The sequence below is a fragment of the Spermophilus citellus genome, assembly GCF_964194105.1.
Source record: "Spermophilus citellus genome assembly, chromosome: 4".
Taxonomy (NCBI): Eukaryota; Metazoa; Chordata; class Mammalia; order Rodentia; family Sciuridae; genus Spermophilus; species Spermophilus citellus.
Window position 1 is genome coordinate 109,034,369 of NC_138185.1, and position 20,945 is coordinate 109,055,313.

Below are 20,945 nucleotides of genomic sequence, written 5' to 3' on the forward strand. Positions count from 1 at the left end.
ATACACCTTTATACCACAATTTATCATATCTGTTTGTATATAAGGTATCTTGACACCAAATTTACATCTTCATACATGTATTTTGTATAATGATGAGGATCTCCTTCCACCATCCATGCTATTCCCCTTCTCCCTCCCTTTCCCTCCCACCCCTAATCTCTATCTAGAGGTAATCTTCCTCCCATGCTCTCCCTCCCTACCCCATTTTAAGTCACCTCCCCTTACATCAGAGAATTCGGCATTTGTTTTTTTGGGATTGGCTAACTTCACTTAGTATAATCTTCTCTAATGACATCCATTTTCCTGAAAATGCCATGATCTTATTCTTTTTTAGGGCTGAGTAATATTCCATTGTGTATAAATGCCACATTTTTTTATCCATTCATCCACTGAAGGACATCTAGGTTGGCTCCACAGTCTAGCTATTGTGAATTGTGCTATTATAAACATTGATGTGGCTGTGTCCCTGTAGTATGCTGTTTTTAGGTCCTTTGGGTGTAGTCCAAGAAGAGGAATAGCTGGGTCAAATGGTGGTTCCATTCCCAGCTTTCCAAGGAATCTCCATACTGCTTTCCAAATTGGCTGCACCAATTTGCAGTCTCACCAGCAATGTATGAGAGTTGCTATTTCCCCCACATCCTCGCCAGCACTTATTGTTGTTTGTCTTCATAATGGCTGCCATTCTTACTGGATGAGATAGTGAGATGGTATCTTAGAGTAGTTTTAATATGCATTTCTCTGATTGCTAGAAATGATGAGCATTTTTTTTGTATATTTGTTGATTGATCACATATCCTCTTCTGAGAAGAGTCTGTTCAGGTCCTTGGCCCATTTATTGATTGGATGATGATGATGATGATGATGATGATGATGATTATTATTATTATTTTGGTGCTTATCTTGTTGAGCTCTTTATATACCCTAGAGATCAGAGCTCTATCTGATGTGTGAAGGGGTAAAAATTTGTTCCCAGGATGTAGGCTCCCTATTCACCTCACGTATTATTTCTTTTGCTGAGAAAAAACATTTTAGTTTGAATCCATCCCATTTGTTGATTCTTGGTTTTAATTCTTGTGCTATAGGCATCTTATTAAGGAAGTTGGGGCCTAGCCCCATGTGATAGAGATTAGGACCTACTTTTTCTTCTATTAGACTTACTCTGATTTAATTCCTAGATCCTTGATCCATTTTGAGTTAACTTTTGTGCATGGTGAGAGATAGGAATTCAATTTCATTTTGTTGCATATGGATTTCCAGTTTTCCCAGCACCATTTGTTGAAGATGCTATCCTTTCTCCAGTGTATGCTTTTGGCACCTTTGTCTAATATAAGGTAGTTGTAATTTTGTGGGTTAGTCTCTGTGTCCTCTATTCTGTACCACAACCTGTTTTGGTGCCAGTACCATGCTGTTTTTGTTACTATTGCTCTGTGGTACAGTTTAAGGTCTGGTGTATCGATACCACTTCTATTCAACATAGTTCTTGAAACACCGACCAGAGCAATTAGATGAAAAAATTTAAAGGAAAACTATAGGAAAAGAAGAACTTAAACTAGCATTATTTGCTGATGATATGATTCTACACCTAGAAGACCCAAAAAAACTCTACCAAGAAACTTCTAGAACTAGAATTCAGCAAAGTGGCAGAATATAAAATAAACACCCATAAATCAAAGGCATTTCTGTATATCCGTGACAAATCCTCTGAAAAGGAAATGAAGAAAACTACCCCATTCACAATATCCTCAAAAAAATAAATAAATAAAATACTTGGGAATCAACTTAACAAAAGAGGTGAAAGATCTACACAATGAAAACTATAGAACCCTAAAGAGAGAAATAGAAGAAGACCTTAGAAGATGGAAAGATCTACCTTGCTCATGGATAGGCAGAATTAATATTATTAAAATGACCATACTACCAAAAGCACTATACAAGTTTAATGCAATTCTGATCAAAATCCCAATGGCATTCCACATAGAAATAGAAAAGGGATGATGAAATACTTGTAGAAATGGATGTAGTGGTGATTTACATTGTAAATGTATTTGATGCCACTGACCTATATATTAAAAATGTTTAAAATGGGCTGGGTGTGGTGCCACACACCTGTAATCCCAGTAACTTGGAAGGCTGAAGCAGAAATATCTCAATTTCAAGGTCAGTCTCAGTAATTTAGTAAAGCCCTAAGCAATTTAGCAAGACCCTGTCTGAAAACAAAAAAATAGAAAGGGTTGAGCATCTAGTTCAATGGTAAAGTGCCCCTAGATTCAATCTCCAGTCAAAAAAATAAATAAATAAATAAAATGGTGGGCTGGGAATGTAATCCAGTTGGTAGAGAGTTTTCCTAACATGTACAACAGACCAAGGTTCAATACTTGGCACTAATAAAAGGAAAAAAAAGTTTAAAATGGCAAATTTTATGTATTTTATCACAATATAAAAATTCTTCTTAAGTGATTCAACTTAGTGAGGCTCTAACCAAGTCAATGAGCCTCTGTTTCAAAATAAAAAATATAAAAAGGGCTAGGGATGTGGCTGAGTGGTAAGGCACCCTGGGGTTAAATCCCAAAAATAAAATAATAAAAGAAGACATTAAGTCAAACTGAGATCAAGTTTCTCACATAATAAATACATTCCCCTAGTTTATGTACAAAACTCATCCCTGGCTATAACCATACCAAATGGATAAGGTCTTCAATGGAGATTCCTTTAAAGAAAGAAATACACTTATGAAGTAAATCACTTCACTCACTTCAGTGATGACTAAGGTCCTCAATTGAAAGCCAGAAGAAAGTCACCTGAGATCACATCATGGGGAGAAAGGAAGGGAACCTCAGTAGTCCCATGAAGGATAATATTTTCTCAGAACTACTGAATAGTTCTGATAAACAATTATAAAAAAGAAGCTGCTAGTTCTTGAAAAAATCTTGATATATTTGGACAAAAACTCAAATAGAAAGTTGTGTACCCCTTCCACATCTTTCTGTCTTTAAGACTGAAAAGGCAAACTGGGATATGGACCTCTAAAACTGAGGAGGGAGTGTGGAGGACAGGGGACAATATTCATTCTCAGTCAAAATATCTTCATCTGCTGCTTGCTCAAATAAATTCTACTTGCTAATCCAACTAACATGAGAATTCTTCAAGTTAGACCTACCACTTCCTGCCTCCCACTTTGAAGTTACTATTTAATTAGAACAGTGGTTATCAACTGGGAACAATTTTGTCCACCTGCCCACCCCCAAATCTGGAGATATTTTTGATTGTCAAAACTGAGTGCTACTCGTATCTACCTTGTAGAGGGTGGGGTGCTAAAAATCATCCTATAATACACAGAACAACTTCCACAACAAAGAATTATCTTGCTCAAATGTCATTAATGCTAAAGGTAAAAAAAAAAAAAACCCTGAAATAGAGGTTTAAAAGAAATTTAAGGAAGTCACAGCGAAATGAGATCATTTTTTGTTTAAAATACTACATTGAGTAAGATACTAAACTTTACAACTGTATAATCAGTTTTATTTTTTCAGTATTAGTGACTTAAGTTATTTTGCTGTTCTGTTTTTGTAAATTGAATGAAATTATAAGAGGATTCTGACAGTAGGCATTTTGTACATCTGTATATATTTTGTTCAAATGAAAATAATGACAAAAAATAAAATACTACTTTAACTTTTAATTTGTCAGTTAAAACTCATAAATCCTTAAGGAGGGCTGGGAGATATAGCTCAGTTGGTAGAGTGCTTGCCTCATATGCACAAGACCATGGGTTCAATCCCCAGCACACAATAATAATTAAATAAATAAATAAATAAAACTTTATCTAAAAGAAAAAAAACATCCTTAAGAATAATATTTCCCTTGGGGCTGGGGATGTGGCTCAAGCGGTAGCGCGCTCGCCTGGCATGCGTGCGGCCCGGGTTCGATCCTCAGCACCACGTACAAAGATGTTGTGTCCGCTGAGAAATAAAAAATAAATATTAAAAAAAATTCTCTCTCTCTCTCCCCCTCTATCAGTCTCTCTTTAAAAAAAAAAAGAATAATATTTCCCTGTTTTCTTAAGAGTTTCCAAATTTCAATAATAAATTTATTCTGAATTTCTCACTAGAAAACTATAAACTTATATTTCTACATAAAGGATATTAATTATTTCATTTTTCCATAATAGTGTATTTACCTAAAGACTCTTCCTTCAAGTTGGCTCTGTCTGTATTTTTTCCTACTTAATCTTATTCATTATTGCTCTATTTCTGGAACAGGAGTGACCAAAAATGGAGTTTACTGCACCATCTTAACTGGAAGCCCAATTTGACACTGCAAGTCAAAAAACTTTACTGAATAATATTACAACCAAGTTTTATACAAAACAATTTTCAAATATGCTGGTTCTGACCAGGCTGACCTCAAATTTATAATCTTCCTTCCTCTGCCTCCTGAGTCACTAGGATTATAAGCATGGACCACTGAACCCAGCAACTATACTTAAGTACTTCTGTGACTATGGGTGCTTAAGTTATTTATTTATTTGTTTGTTTGTTTATTTATTTATGGGTGCTGGGACTCAAATCCAGGGCCTCAGACATGATAGACAAGCAATTAATAGGATAAATTTCAAATAATTTCTATACCATAATTATAGCCCACCCATCACTTTAGTTCCACATCCTACAAACAGTGAGAGGGAAAAAGATGGTGCTTAGCTAAAACTTTACTTCCAAAAATATGTCAAGACTACACTCTTTCAGTAGTTCTTTAAATCTGCCTTCCCTTTCAGATTCAGAAAAGAATATTGAAAATTCTTGGCTTTTTTTTAAAACCAAATGGTACTGAATAACGTTCTTTGAGTCCAATTTCTAAAGAAAATCCTGAAATAACATTTCTTAAAAAAAAAAAAAAAAAAAAAAAGTTTGGCATGGTGGCATATACCTGTAATCCCAGCAACTCAAGAGGCTGAGGTAGGAAGATCACAAGTTCAAGACCAGCCTCAACGACTAAGCAAGACCTACAGCAAGTTGGCAAGACCCTGTCTCAACATAAAGAAATAAAAAGGAGTGGGGATATAGCTCAGTGGGAAAGCACCTTTGGGTTTAATCCTCAGTACTACAAAAACAAGCAAACAAAAAAACCATAAACTAAAGGCAATCCTCAAAAACAAAAGAAAACTCAACTAAAAATAGTTGAAGGACTTGAATAAGACATTTCTTCACAAAAAATAGACAACTTAGTTATTAGGGAAATGTAAATCAAAATCATAAGATCAACATTAAATGCTTTTTAATTAGATGCTTTTTTTTTAAGGCACAAAACAAGTTTTAGGAAGGATGTAGAAAACTGGAGCACTCAAACATTGCTGGGCCAAATGTAAAATTGTACAGCTGCTATAGGAAAAAGTCTGTAGTTCCCAAACACAGTTACTATATGACCCAGCAATTGCATTCCTAGCAATATATTCATTTCCAAAAGAATTAAAAGCAATAATTCCAGCTGATAGTTGTACATCAATGTTCACTACTCAGCATTACTCAAAAATAGCCAAAAATTAGACAAAAAGTGTCCATCAATACATGAACGGATGAACAAAATGTGAATACATACAATGGAATATTATTGAGCCTTCAAATCCAGTGAAGTTCTGATATGTGCTACGACATAGCCTTGAAAATACTGAAGTGTAATAAACCACGCAGAGAAGGAAAAATATTTTGATTACACTTTTATAAAATATCTAAAATAGGCAAATTCACACACTCTAATCACTAAACAATAATGTCCCATTCTCTACAGGCAGCTAATATTTAATGATTACTTTCTATTTGGAATGATGAGAAAGTTTTGGAGATAGTGAAAATGGTTATACAATATTATGAATAATTAATGAAATTGAAATGAATGGTTCAATTGGAAATTTTGTTATGTATATTTCACCACAGTTAAAAATAATAATGTGGGGCTGAGGTTGTGGCTCAGCAGTAGAGCGTTTGCCCGGTATGTGCGAGGCGCTGGGTTCAATCCTCAGCACCACATAAAAATAAAAATAAAGGTATTGTGTCCAACTACAACTAAGGAGAAATATTTAAAATAATAATAATAATGATGATGTTGGGCTAGGGTCGTGACTCAATGGCAGAGCACTTGCCAGCATGTATGAGGCACTGGGTTTGATTCTCAGTACCACATATAAGTAAATAAATGAAATAAAGGTCCATCAACAACTAAAAAAAAATTTTCTTAATAATAGTATATAAAAAATTTTAAAATAATAATATATCAAAAGAATTGTACATTTTTAAATATATATTTTTTAGTTGTAGTTGGATACAATACCTTTATTTTATTTATTTATTTTTACGTGGAGCTGAGGATGGAATCTAGTACCTCACAAGGCTAGGCAAGCGTTCTACCACTGGGCCACAACCCCATCTTAAATAAGCAAACTGTTTGTGTGGTTAAAAAAGGGGGGGAAAAGGCTTATTTATATGTGAATGAAAATAATCAACATTGCTATCTGCTTAAGGATTTGATTGGAAAGGCAGTCTCCCATGAGAACTCCTTTTAAAAATTTGCTTTTATTTAAAATTAATTTCAGACTTAGAGAAAAGTCAAAAAAAATGTGCAAAGATTTTCAATAAACCTTTAACTCACAGGATGGTGCAGTGAGTGGCATGTGCCTGTAGTCCTAGCTACTCTGGTGGCTAAGGCAGGAGGATCACTGGAACCTAGGAATTTGAGACGAGACTGGTCAATACAGCAAGACCCCAGCTTAAAACAAAAATAAGTAATTTAAAAATAAGAGAGAGGGCTGGGGGTGTGGCTCAAGCAATAGCACGCTCGCCTGGCATGTGTGCGGCCCGGGGTTCGATCCTCAGCACCACATACAAAGATGTTGTGTCCACCAAAAACTGAAAAATAAATATTAAAAAAAAAATTCTCCCCCCCCCCTCTCTCTCTCTCTCAAAAAAAAAAAAATCAGAGAGAAAATAAAAAGATACAGATTAAAAATAAAGAAAAACAAGATCTCTTCACAGATGGCATCACTGTCTACATTTTTTAAATTCCAAAAATCTAAGAAAAAGCTACTAGAATAAGTGAGTTTAGCAAGATGGTGGGAAACAAAATCAACATGCAATCATATTTCTATATTCTAAAAATGAAAAACTGGGAACTAAAATAAAAACTGCCATTTACAATAGAACCCCAAAACATGAGTGTTGAGAGCCGCAGCCAAAGCGGCCCCAGCAAACTTCCAGCTGATTGGCTCCTCTGCGGTGACTCTCATTGGGCTGTTTCCCCACCCTTTCAGACCATGGAGCTGCTCATTGAGGGACTCTTTTGGCTCCGCCCACACGACCCAGAAGTCTGCCTCAAGAGCCGAAAATGACCTGGAAGTTCGGGTGGAGTGCTGGCCAGAAGTGCTGGTGGTTGTGGTTGGGCTCCCGGGGAATTCCTGGAGAGCTCCTATGGTGCGGTGTGGGTGCTAAAAATAAAGTTCATTCCTGCTTCACAAGTGGCTCGTGAATTCTGCCCAGCCAGACTGCGGCATTTGGTGGCCCGTATGGGGAACGACTGAGGGTAAGTAATAAGGTAAACTGCTTGCCCCTGAGGGGACTAGAGGATGGGTAGCCATTTTAAGATTCTTCTTTCGTTTTGTTTCACTTTTGTTTTAAGTTGACTGTCCCTGGAGACGGGTGAGACAAAAGAAAAACCGCTCACATATGAGGAAAAACTATTTGCGTCTGAGGAACAGATAGGGAGAAAGGACGGATGGACATTTCAGGAGGATAGAAAGGCTGATATAATCAATTTTTGTTCCATTTTTGTTTCAGTTTTCTTTTGCATTATCTTAGTGAGGGATATCTTCGTCATGGAAATATGGAATTAAAAATTAGTAAAAAACAAACCGAAAAAATGTTAAGTAAATTGTTAGAGGAAGGTGGCACCCCAGTAAAATCAAGAACAATTAGGGCATATGTTGAAGATTTTAAAAGGATAGAAAAGGAAAGCCCAGGAACTCTGCCAGTTGGCACATTATTGTTATAAACATTGGTACAATCTTGTTTACTTAGTCAAGGAGAAGACATTTTAGATCAAGTAAAAGAGGAGGCCTCTCGAGATAGTCAGAAAGGGGAAGAAAGTTTAGAGCAGAAAAAGCCATCAGGGGAAAAGATACAACAGGAGACTGCTACTAACACCTTTCTATCACCAGAGGGCGTAAGTGTCCAACCAACAGCTCCACCTATAGAGACCACATATGCTGGGAGGACCCAACCCCCATAGTTGATAGATGGGATCCTGAGACAGGACCTCAAAAATTAGCATGCCCTGTATTTGAGCAGGCAGGAGGGCAGCGAATTCACCATGCTTTAGAATTCAAAACAGTGAAGCAGCTAAAAGAGGCTGTAACAACCTACGGTCCTCATGAACCCTTCACTGTAAGCATGGTCGAATCCATTACCAATTTGAACATGACGCCAGCAGATTAGACTAGTATGTGTAAAGCTGTGCTAAATGAAGGACAATACCTGTTATGGAAGGTTGCCAATGAGAAATTTTGCACGGAGACGCCTAGGCGAAATGCAGCAGCCAGTTATCCTCAGAGAAATCTAGATATGTTGTTAGGAAAGGGACCTTATGAGGGTCAGCAGCAACAAATTGGATATGATCCTGCCATATATTCACAAATTGCTGCAGATGCGGTTAGGGCATGGAAGACTTTACAAGGACATGGAGATTTACAAGGTCAATTATCTAAGGTAATACAAGGAGCTAATGAACCTTACGCTGAATTTGTAGATAGGCTTATTCAAACAGCTACCAGAGTTTTTGGGGATACAGAACAAGCAATGCCATTAATTAAACAGCTAGCCTATGAAGAAGCGAACAGATGGTGCAAGGAGGCCATTAGACCATGGAAACATGGAAATTTAAATTATGTAGAGACATTAATGAACAAGGGTAAGTCTTGGCAGCTGCAGTACAACAGGCTTTAGAGGCCAGGCCAAAAACATGCTACAATTGTGAACAAACAGGACATTTTAAAAGGAATTGCCCCATAGGAGGAGGGTTTAACAAAACTAGGTATCAAAGGGGTAGAATACTGGGTATTTGCCCACGATGCCGTAGAGGGAGACACTGGGCTAATGAATGCCATTCTCAAACCACCACAGAGGGTACTCCGTTATCAAAAAACGGACAAGGATCAAGTGTTACCGATGATAACATGGAGAATGGCATTGGGCTCCATTGCCAAAAAACGGACAGGGGGGCCCAATGCTCCGGGGCCCATGACCACAAATATACAGGGCACTGGAGGAACCCAGCAACACCATCAGGGTAGTGCCCAGGACACATTATCTTAGATCCCTCACTAGACAAACCAGAGGGAGCACAGGATTGAACATCTGCGCGTCTGCCAGAGCAGTACTAACTTCGAGATGGGAGTTCAAATCATTCCCACAGGGGTAAAAGGGCCTCTTCCCAAAGGAATAGTAGGCTTATTATTGGGACGCAGTTCTTCTACTCTAAAAGGACTTATGATATAAGTCCTGGGGTAATTGATCCCAATTATGAAGGTGAAATAAAAATTAGAGCCAGTTCTCCAAGGGTTATATCAGTAATTTCACCAGGAGATAGAATAGCACAGTTATTAATAATACCCAGCCTACATGATAAATTTTCCAGTCGTACTGTAGAAAGAGGTTCCAGGGCATTAGGCTCCACAGGTGTAGATTGGGCTATGCTTTCTTTAAATTTAGATTCTCGATCCATGCTAAAACTAAATATTCAAGGACATCAATTTAATGGGCTACTGGATACGGGTGCAGACCTTAGCATCATCTCTCATCAAGGATGGCCAAAACATTTGCCGTTACAACAAGCCACTCAAACGTTTCAAGGCTTAGGAGTGGTGACTAATCCCCATAGAAGTGTGATGGTACTAGATTGGAAGGATCCTGAAGGATGTAAGGGAACTATACAGCCATATGTATTGGATCATCTTCCTATAAATTTACGGGGACGAGATGTCCTACATCAATTAGGACTAACATTAACAAATAACATCAATTCAAATACGCCCACTATTATGGCTAGACAAGGTTTTAGGAAAGGAAAAGGATTGGAAGAAAAAGGACAAAGTATAGTGGCACCAATACAAATAGATCAAGAAATAGATAGACATGGATTCAGGAGGGGTCACTGAGACAATAAAAATTACTCGGAAATCAGAAAAACCAGTATGGGTTCCTCAGTGGCCCCTGACTAAAGAAAAGGTACAAGCAGCCCATGAACTGGTCAAACAACAATTAGCAGAGGGACATATACAACCTTCTGTATCTCCCCATAATACTCCCATTTTTGTCATCAAAAAGAAATCTGGTAAATGGAAATTATTGCAAGATTTAAGAACCATTAAAAATGAGATGGTTATTATGGGACCTGCTCAATCGGGGATTCCCCAATTGTCTGCTTTGCCAAAAACCTGGTGTGTTTTAGTTATAGATATTAAAGATTGCTTTTTTTCAATTTCAATTCATCCTGAGGATAGTCCACGTTTTGCATTTACTATCCCTGTGCTGAATCATGAAGGTCCTGATCAGAGATATGAATGGAAAGTACTCCCTCAAGGGATGGCTAACAGCCCAACTATGTGTCAAATTTATGTTAACAAAGTAATCCAGCCACTTAGAAATCAAAATCCTGAACTACAAATATTTCACTATATGGATGATGTATTATTAGCACACAAAGATAAAAACACATTGCTAGAATGTTATGCCACACTTACAAACTTATTAAAAATTATAATCTAGAGATAGCAATAGACAAAGTACAATTAAATTTTCCAATTAATTATTTAGGAGTTCTATTATCCTCAACCATGGTCCGTCCACCAAAAATTCAAATACAAGTAGATCAACTCAAATCACTTAACGACTTTCAAAAGTTATCAGGAGAGGGCTGGGGATGTGGCTCAAGCGGTAGCGCGCTCGCCTGGGATGCGTGCGGCCCAGGTTCGATCCTCAGGTTCGATCTCTCTCTCTCTCTCTCTCTCTCTCCTCTCACTCTTTCTTAAAAAAAAAAAAAAAAAAAAAACACATTTCCATCCCTGCCTTCCACTTTTAAAAAAAAAAAAAAAAAAAAAAAGTTATCAGGAGACATAAATTGGATAAGGCCTTATCTTGGCATACCAACAGGAGAGTTGGGACCTTTATTTGATATCCTAAAAGGTCCATCAGATCCAAATTCATGCCGCATATTAACGCCTGAAGCAAGAAAGACATTAAAAATCATTGAAACATATATGGAAAATATGCATTTGGGTAGAATTGATATAAGTTTGCCTTTATTATTTATTGTACTACCAATAAAAAATATTCCTATAGGAGTATTTTGGCAAGAAGGCCCATTATTATGGATACATTTATCTTATTCTCCTAACACTATTCTTACTAGGTATCCTGAGGCTGTAGGACAATTAATACTCAGAGGAATAAAAGCAGCAAAGGGAGTGTTTGGAATTTCTCCCAATAAAATTATTACTCCATATACAATGGATCAAATTGATGAGTTAGCTAACGAGTTAAATACTTGGGCAATAATCATGTGCAAATCTAATGTTTCATTTGATAACCACTTACCATCTAATCCTTTGTTGTCTTTTTGGTCTTCGCATCCTGTAGTTTTTCCAAAAATGACAAGAAAAACACCTATCATGAATGCTCCAAATATATTCACTGATGGGTTAAATAATGGTACAGCAGCAGTCGTTACCCCTGATCAAACTTTTACATTTTTAGTACCCAAACAATCAGCTCAAAAGGTAGAGCTTAATGCAGTATTACAAGCTTTTGTGATGTTTAAAGATTCTGTATTTAATTTATTTTCTGATAGTCAGTATATAATTAATGCTATAGTATCCCTTGAAGATGCTGGTAGGATTTCCCCTTCCTCTACTGTTTTTCTCTTTGTTTTCCACTATACAAAGTCTAATCTGGGACAGAAAAGATCCATTCTTTATAGGACATATCAGGGCACATACAGGATTGCCTGGAGCCCTTAGTTTGGGCAATGATTTAGCAGATAAAACTACACATGACATATATATTTTTTCTACGCTAGCAGAAGCTACAAATTTTCTTTCTTTCTTTTTTTTTTTTAAAGAGAGAGTGAGAGAGGGAGAGAGAGAGAGAGAGAATTTTAATATTTATTTTTTAGTTCTCGGCGGACACAACATCTTTGTTTGTATGTGGTGCTGAAGATCGAACCCGGGCCGCACGCATGCCAGGCGAGCGCGCTACCGCTTGAGCCACATCCCCAGCCCAGAAGCTACAAATTTTCATAAATCCTTCCATGTCGATGCAAATACTTTAAAAAAGCATTTTAAAATAACTAAGGAACAAGCTAGACAAATAATAAAACAATGTCAAAATTGTGTGACCTTTTTACCACAAGTTAACCTTGGAGTCAATCCTAGAGGACTGATACCTAACCATATTTGGCAGATGGACGTCACACACTTGCCAGAATTTAGAAAATTAAAATATTTACATGCTACGGTTGATACTTCTTCCAGATTTTTGATGGGCTCCCTTCATGCCAGAGAAAAAACTAAAGATATTATAGCTCATTGCTTACAAAATTTTGCCACTGTGGGCGTTCCAAAACAGTTAAAAACAGATAATGGCCCTGGTTATACTTCTACCTCTTTTAAACAATTTTGCTCATCATTTGGCATTACTCATATAACAGAAATCCCATACAATCCACAGGGACAAGGCATAGTTGAAAGAGCTCATCAAACTATTAAAATGTACTTATTAAAACAAAAAGAGGGAACTGGGAAGGGGTATATATCCCCCAAAGATAAACTTAAAATAACCCTTTTTACTCTAAACTTTTAAAATTTGGATTCATCAGGGCTTAGTGCTGTGGAAAGGTATATGTATCGAGTCGGGGGTCTGTTTGTGTGTTTCCACAGGGAGAACAGCAGCCGATTTGGATTCCAGAGAGATTGCTTTCTTTTAGTGCCTGCTGGAATGTTACATAATTTTTTTTTAGCCATCATTGCCAGAATTCCTATCTTCATCCCAGTGCCAGTGAAGACAAAGATAAAACCAAACTATATCTTCTGCTATTAATGGATTCCGCTGCTTTCAACTGCTTGCAGAACTTGCCTGGACTATGTATCACTTGTATGCATTGTGAACTATCTATAGGTGCAGCGACTTGTGGTAGTGCCGGGGTATTTTTGCTGATGATGTCATCAGTGGTACAATTTTTCCAAAAGGAGCCATCAATTGGCTTGGTGTCGTGGCATTTTGTATCCTCCTCCCTTCTGCTTGTGATGGTTGTTCAGCTAAAATTTGGGGGCCAACAGAGGTGAGGCAAAGAACCTCACCCTCCCACTAGTACAAAGGCCTATCCACAGGTGTGGCTGTATGCTGGACCGGTAGTCAATGACGGGTAAGATCCAATTGCAATGGTACCAACCTAAGACCGGAGGCTGATGCCTTGAGGTCAGCTCATCTGATGACGGGTAAGGACCATATATAGTATTGGACAACCTAAGACAGGCATGGTCCCTAAGCCACATGCTTGTTGTTTAATTAAACAGAGAGGAGGAGATGTTGAAAGCTGCAGCCGAAGCAGCCCCAGCAAACTTCCAGCTGATTGGCTCCTCTGTGGTGATGCTCATTGGGCTGTTTCCCCGCCCTTTCAGAACACGGAGTTGTTCATTGAGGGACTCTTTTGGCTCCGCCCACATGACCCAGAAGTCTGCCTCAAGAGCCGAAAATGACCTGGAAGTTCGGGTGGAGTGCTGGCCAGAAGTGCTGGTGGTTGCGGTTGGGCTCCCGTGGAATTCCTGGAGAGCTCCTGTGGACCCACGTGGGTGCTAAAAATAAAGTTCGTTCCTGCTTGACAAGTGGCTCCTGAATTGTGCCCAGCCAGACATGAGCTATATATAAATCTAACAAAACTATGTGCACAATCACTGTTGAAAACTACAAAATGCTGATGAAATAAGTCAAAGTAAATTTACATCAATTAAGAGAGATATTATGTTCATGAACTTAAAAACCAAGTATTGTTAAGATGCCAATTCTCCCCAAATTGATCTATACAATTGTTACAAAAGTTTCAGAGGCTGCAATATAGAAATCAAAAAGGTGATTCTAAAGAGTGATATAAAAGGCAAATTAGAATAGCAAAAACAATTTTTAAAATGGAAAAAATAATACCTGATTTCAACACTTAAATGTCCTATAATCAGTAGATTTTTTACAAATAGGTAAACATAAACATACAATGGAAGTTATAAAAAGTATAAAAATAAATCCACAATTATATGGTCAACTGATTTTCAACAAGGCTATTAAGTCAAATTGATGAAGAAAGGATACTCTTTTTATTAGTGTTATAAGAGTACAACAAAAGGAAACCTCAATGTACACTACACACCATATACAAAAATTAACTCAAAATGGGTCATACAAAAATAAAATAAAAAATGGGTATTAGACTTAAATATAAAGTATAGAACGATTAAATTTCTAGAAGAAAACATGAGACAATCTTATGACTTGTGGTAGGCAAACATTTCTTAGATATTATGCTAAAAGCATGATTTATAAAAGAAAAAACTAGTAAATGCCTTCCATCAAAACTCAAAACATCTGTTCTTTGAAAAATAGTGGAAAAAAAGCCATAGACTATGATGAAATATATGTAAATCACTTATCTCAAAAGATGAAAATAATATATTTCCAGAATATATAAAGAACTCTGAATATTTAATATTAAGAAAACAACTCCCTCCTTCTTTTTTTTTTTTTTTTTTTTTTTTTTGAGATAGGGTCTTGCTGTATTACCCAGGCTCTCCTCAAACAATCCTCCCACCTCAGTTTCCAAAGCACACCCCATCACAACTGGCTCCAATTTTTTTTTTTAACTGGGCAAATGATTTTGACTCTTCACTGAAGATATAAAACTTGCAGATAAGCATATGACAAGATGTTCAACGTCAATTAAGAGAATGCCTATTAAAACAAGGAGACATTGTTTTATATTCACTAGAATGGCTTTTTAAAAAATACTGACACTCATTCCACCCTCCCTCCCACCAGGAGTAGGGGCTACTGCCTGAAGTCACAGCACTCAGGCAGCTAAGGCAGAAGAATCTCTTGAGCCTAGAAGTTTGATATCAGCCTGCATAACACAACAAGCCTTCAGAACAACAATAAAATTGCTGACAATACAATGTGCTAATAAGGATGTTGAGAAAGCAGAACTCTTATATATTGCAGGAAGAAATACAAAGTGGTATAACTACTTTGGAAAAAGTTTGACAATTTCTAATAACATTAAATACATGCTCACAATACTATCTAGCAATCCAATTCCAAGGTAAGTATAGAAGTGAAAGGAGAACTTATGTTCACACAAAACTTTCTAGGTGAATGCTTACCTAGAAAGTAAGCATAGGAGCTTTATTTGTTTGATGTTTTTTTTCCAATATTTTTTTAGTCATAGATGAACATGATACCTTTATTTAATTAATTTACTTTTATGTGGTGCTGAGGACTGACCCAGTGCTTCACACATGTGAGGCGAGCGCTCTACCACTAAGTCACAACCCCAGCCCATAGAAGCTTTATTTGTAGTAGCCACAAATTTCAACTGAATAAACTGTGAAATATGCTTACAGGTGAATACTACTCATTAATAAAAAGAAACTCAAACATACAACCAATGAATAAATCTCAAAAATATCATATCAGGCTTTAAAAGATATGCAAAAGGTTATATATGATTCTGTTTATCAGGCATTCTAGAAAAGGCAGAACCATTGGAAGTAAAAATTAGATCAATGATTGCTGGCAACTGGGAGTGGAAATAGTTTACTACAAAGTCAAGGTGAATTTCAGGGATTGGGGCACGTGATTAAACTTTTATCTTTTTTGGAGGGCAGGGGGTGATTGAACCCAGAGGTACTTACCAATGAGCCACATCTTAGCTTTTCTAATTTTTTATTTTGATGCTTGGGACATCACTAAATTGTTTAGGCTGGCCTCAAACTTCCAATCATCCTGCTTCAGCCTCTCAAATAGCTGGGATTACAAGTATGTGCAACAGTTCCAGGCTAAACTTTTATATCTTGATTGTGGTGGTGGTGGGGTGATGGTTACATGACTATTTTCATTTGTCCAAACTTCCAGAACCTTGTACTAAAAAAGATGAATTGGGTCGGAGGATGTAGACCAGTGGTAGCATATATTGTCTAGCATATATGAGTCCCTCCCTGGGTTTGATCCACAGTCCCAAAAGGGGAAAAAAAAAAGTGAAATTTATTGTTTGTAAACTATACACACTGATTATCATGCAAACAGTAGTCAAAACAAAAGTGGCATAGCTTTATTATCAGACAAGCTAGAATTGTGAGGGATTAGAGAGGGATATTAAATAATAAGAGGGTCAATGCACCAAGAAGTCCAACAGTCCTGAATGTATTTTAATGATTTACCATACACAAAGCAAACACTGATAAGACTGAAAGTAGAAAAAGACAAATCTATAATTACATCTGTGAAAGGTAGTATCTATATAAAAACATTAATAACTATAAGTATATAAAACACAACCAATCAATTTGACCCAATTGACATAAAATACTTCATCCAATAAAAGCAAAATAAACATTAAACATTCTTTTTGGGGAGGGCAGGGGAGACACTGGGGACTAAACTCAGGGGCACTTGGCCTCTGAGTCACATTCCCATTTTATTTATCGATGGGTCTCACTGAGTTGCTAAGCACCTTGCCATTGCTGAGGCTAGCTTTGAACTCGCGATCCTCCTGGGTCAGCCTCCCGAGATGCTGGGTTTACAGGCGTGCACCACCACACCCAGCAAAAATAAACATTCTTTTAAAGTCATGTGGAACATTCATCAACTCTGGCTATATTGTGGGCCATACTACAAGCCATAAAAAGAATCTTCTCCACCCACAACAGAATTAAACTATAAGCTAATAATAAAAGCATATCTGGAAAATCCACAAATAAAAGGAAATTAAATAATACATTTCTCTTTTTTTTTTTTTTGGTACAAGGGATAGAAGGGTACTTTACCAGTGAGCCACATCCCCAGCCCTTTTGTATATTTTCTTTAAAGACAGGGTCTTGCTAAGTTGCTTAGGGCCTTGCTAAGTTGCTGAGGCTGGCTTTCAACTCAAGATCCTCCTGCATCAGCCTCTGAAGCCAATGGGATTACAGGCGTAAACCACTGCACCTAGCTTTCTTAAAAAAAAAAAAAAAAAAAAAAAATATATATATATATATATATATATATATATATATATATATATATTAGTTGTAGGTGGACACAATATCTTAATTTTATTTTATTTTTTTATGTGGTGCTGAGGATCGAACCCAGTGCCTTACACATGCTAGGCAAGCACTCTACTACAACACCAACCTTAGCCAAATTTAGTAGTGCATGTGCCAAAGGAAAAGTCACAAAGAAAAATTTTTAAATATTCAGACCTGTATAAAAGTTTAAAAACAACATATGAAATGTGCATGAAGCAGTTAAGCAATGCTTAGAGAGAAATATATAGCACTAACTGCTTAGAAAAGAAGATCTCAAAGTTTCTGCCATAAGAAATTGCAAAACCGAACATCAAAATAAAAGTTAGGGTTGGGGCTGGGCATGGAGGCACACACCCATAATCCCAGCAGCTCAGGTGACTGAGGAGGAGGATCGAGAGTTCAAAGCCAGCTTCAGGGAAAGCAAGGCACTAAGCAACTCAGTGAGACCCTGTCTCTAAATAAAATATAAAATAGGGCTGGGGATGTGGCTCAGTGGTTAAGTGCCCCTGAGTTCAATCCTCAGTACCAAAAAAACAAATTAGGGTTGGGCTTGGTGGCACATGCCTGTAATCCTAGCAATGTGGGAGGCTGAGGCAGGAGGATTGCAAGTTCAAGGCCAGCCTTAGCAACTTCGGTAGTCCCTAAGCAACTTGGTTAGACCCTGCCTCAAAATAAAAATATAAAGGGCTGGGGATGTTGGCTCAGTAGTAAAGCACCCCAGGTTTAACCCGCAGTACCAAAAATAAATAAATAAAAACAAAATCAGGAGGAATAAGTTCTACTATTCTATCTCTCAGTAACAATTATTTATACTAATGTATTATACATTTAACAAAGAACTATAAGAAAGGAGTCCAAAGGCTCCAAACATAAAGAAATGATAATTAGCTGGACCTGGTGGCACATGCTTGTAATCCCAGCAACTCAGAAGGCTAAGACAGGAGGATCACAAGTTCTAGGCCGGACTTAGCAACTCAGTGAGACCCCCATCTCAAAATAAAAAATAAAAAGGACTGGAGATATGGCTCAGGGGTTAAGTACCCTTCAGTTCAATCCCTAGTACAAAAATTAAAAAGAAATGATAATGAAATTAAAAAGATAATTTCTCTGATTTGATCATTACACATATATACATATATTGAAATGTCACACTATACCCATAAATATCTATACTTGATTTTGTGTTAAATTTTTAAAAATTTAACTTAAGTTTTTTTCCCCAGTACTGGAGATTGAACCTACAGTTTTGCACATGCTAGGCAAGAGCTCTACCACTGAGCTACCTCCCCAATCCTTTTTAAGATAGGGTCTCACTAAGTTTCCCAGGCTGGCCTCAAATATGTCTTAGTCTCCTGAGTATCTTGAGTATCTGGGATTATAGGCATGTGCCATTATACTCAGCTTTAAAAACAACAACAACAGGGGCTGGAGATGTGGCTCAAGTGGTAGCACGCTCGCCTGGCACGCGTGAGGCCCGGGTTCAATCCTCAGTACCACATACAAAGAAAGATGTTGTGTCTGCTGAAAACTAAAATAAATAAATAAATAAATATTTAAAAAATTCTCTCTTAAAAAAAAAGTTATATTAAAGCAAAATTAAGTTAAAAAAATCACAATTATATTTTTTCATCATCTAATTTAGAATTCTGGAATTCTGGAAACATAGGTGCCTTCCTTTGTTTTCTTTCTTTTTTCTTTTTCTTTTTTTTTTTTTGGGGGGGGGGGGGTCAGTACTAATGATCATACTTTGGGCCTCAAACACATTAGGTCTGATTTCTACCACTTAGCTATAACCTATCCCTGAACAAAGTACCTTAATGAACATTAAAGGATGCTTCAGATTGAAGAATGAGAAGAAATAAAAGGAGGAAGAAGAATAGCAGCTACAAAAAGGAAAAGAAAATTAAACACAAGAAAATATTAAGGAATAGTAATCAATGAAATTGAAACAGAAACAGGAATATTTGGGAAAAATCAGTAAAATCAAAAGTTGGTTCTTTGAAAAGATCAATAAAATGTAAACATCCTTAACCTAGAAACTAAATGAGAAAAAAAGAGAAGAAATAAATTATCAAAATCATAAACTGTAACAACATCACTACAGATCCTAAAAACAAAGTAAGTAAAATATGAGTATAATAAACATTCATATTTATGGCAATAAATCTGATAACTGAGATGAAAAAATTACCAAAACTCTCTCTGAAATATTTTGGGGTTTTAAATTATTTATTTATTTTTATTTCTTATATTCATGACAATAGTGGAATGTATTACAATCATAATTATCTATTCACAGAACAATTTTTCGTAACTGTGTATAAAGTATGTTCATGCCAAATTATGCCATTATACATGAGCTCTCTTATTATTTTTTTTGCATTACAATTCTTAATACACCTTTACACCACAATTTATCATATCTCTGTTTGTATATGAGGTATCTTGACACCAAATTCACATCTTCATACATGTATTTTGTATAATGATGAGGGTCTCCTTCCACCATCCATGCTATTCCCCTTCTCCCTCCCACCCCTATTCTCTATCTAGAGGTAATCTTCCTCCCATGCTCTCCCTCCCTACCCCATTTTAAGTCACCCCCCCTTACATCAGAGAATTCGGCATTTGTTTTTTTGGGATTGGCTAACTTCACTTAGTATAATCTTCTCTAATGACATCCATTTCCCTGAAAATGCCATGATCTTATTCTTTTTAGGGCTGAGTAATATTCCATTGTGTATAAATGCCACATTTTTTTTTATCCATTCATCCACTGAAGGACATTAAAGATGTAGTTCTACATCTACAAAATAAACTGAATTTGGGGCTGAGGTTATGGCTCAGTGGTACAATGCTCGCCTAGCATTTGTGAGGCATTGGGTTTGATCCTCAGTATCACATTTAAAAAATAAAGGTATTTTGTCTATCTACAACTAAAAATGAAATCTTTAAATAAAAAAAAAAATAAAATAAAATGAATTGAATTTGTACTTACAAATCCTTCAACAAAGAAAAATCCAGGCTAGGACTATTTCACAGTAACATTCTACAAAACATTTAAGAGTGAACCGACACTAGTTCTATAAAAAAATCTTCAATGATACAGAGGAGACAATAAGTTCCCAATTCATTTTATGAAGCCTGAATAATCTCAATATCAAATATTGATAAAGGCATTGCAAAAAAAAAAAGAAAGGAAAAAACACTTCAGACCAACATCCTTCATGCATACAGATATAAAAATCCTTAACAGAATATTAGTGAACTGGGCTGGGGATGTGGCTCAAGCTGTAGCGCACTCGCCTGGCATGCGTGCGGCCCGGGTTCGATCCTCAGCACCACATACCAGCAAAGATGTTGTGTTCGCCGAGAACTAAAAAATAAATATTAAAAATTCTCTCTCTAGGGCTGGGGATGTGGCTCAAGCGGTAGCGCGCTCGCCTGGCATGCATGCAGCCCGGGTTCGATCCTCAGCACCACATACAAAACAAAGATGTTGTGTCCGCCGAAAACTAAAAAATAAAAAATATTTTTTAAAAAAAATTCTCTCTCTCTCTCTCCTCTCTCACTCTCT

General features: G+C 36.8%; 1 protein-coding gene across 6 annotated transcripts in view; it reads right to left on the bottom strand.

The window, feature by feature from the left end:
- Nucleotides 1-20,945, bottom strand: part of BBS4 (Bardet-Biedl syndrome 4) — a 71,815-nt gene that overhangs the window by 37,419 nt on the left and 13,451 nt on the right. Inside the window, exons 3-4 of one of the 6 annotated variants that reach the window (XM_081291783.1) lie at nt 11,637-11,672; nt 11,187-11,261 (exon numbers count right to left, since the gene is read on the bottom strand). The exons of the other annotated variants lie outside the window; for them this stretch is intronic. Coding sequence (XP_081147909.1) covers nt 11,187-11,261; nt 11,637-11,672 — 111 coding nt within the window. The remainder of the gene's footprint in view (nt 1-11,186; nt 11,262-11,636; nt 11,673-20,945) is intronic. 6 annotated transcript variants of the gene reach the window in all.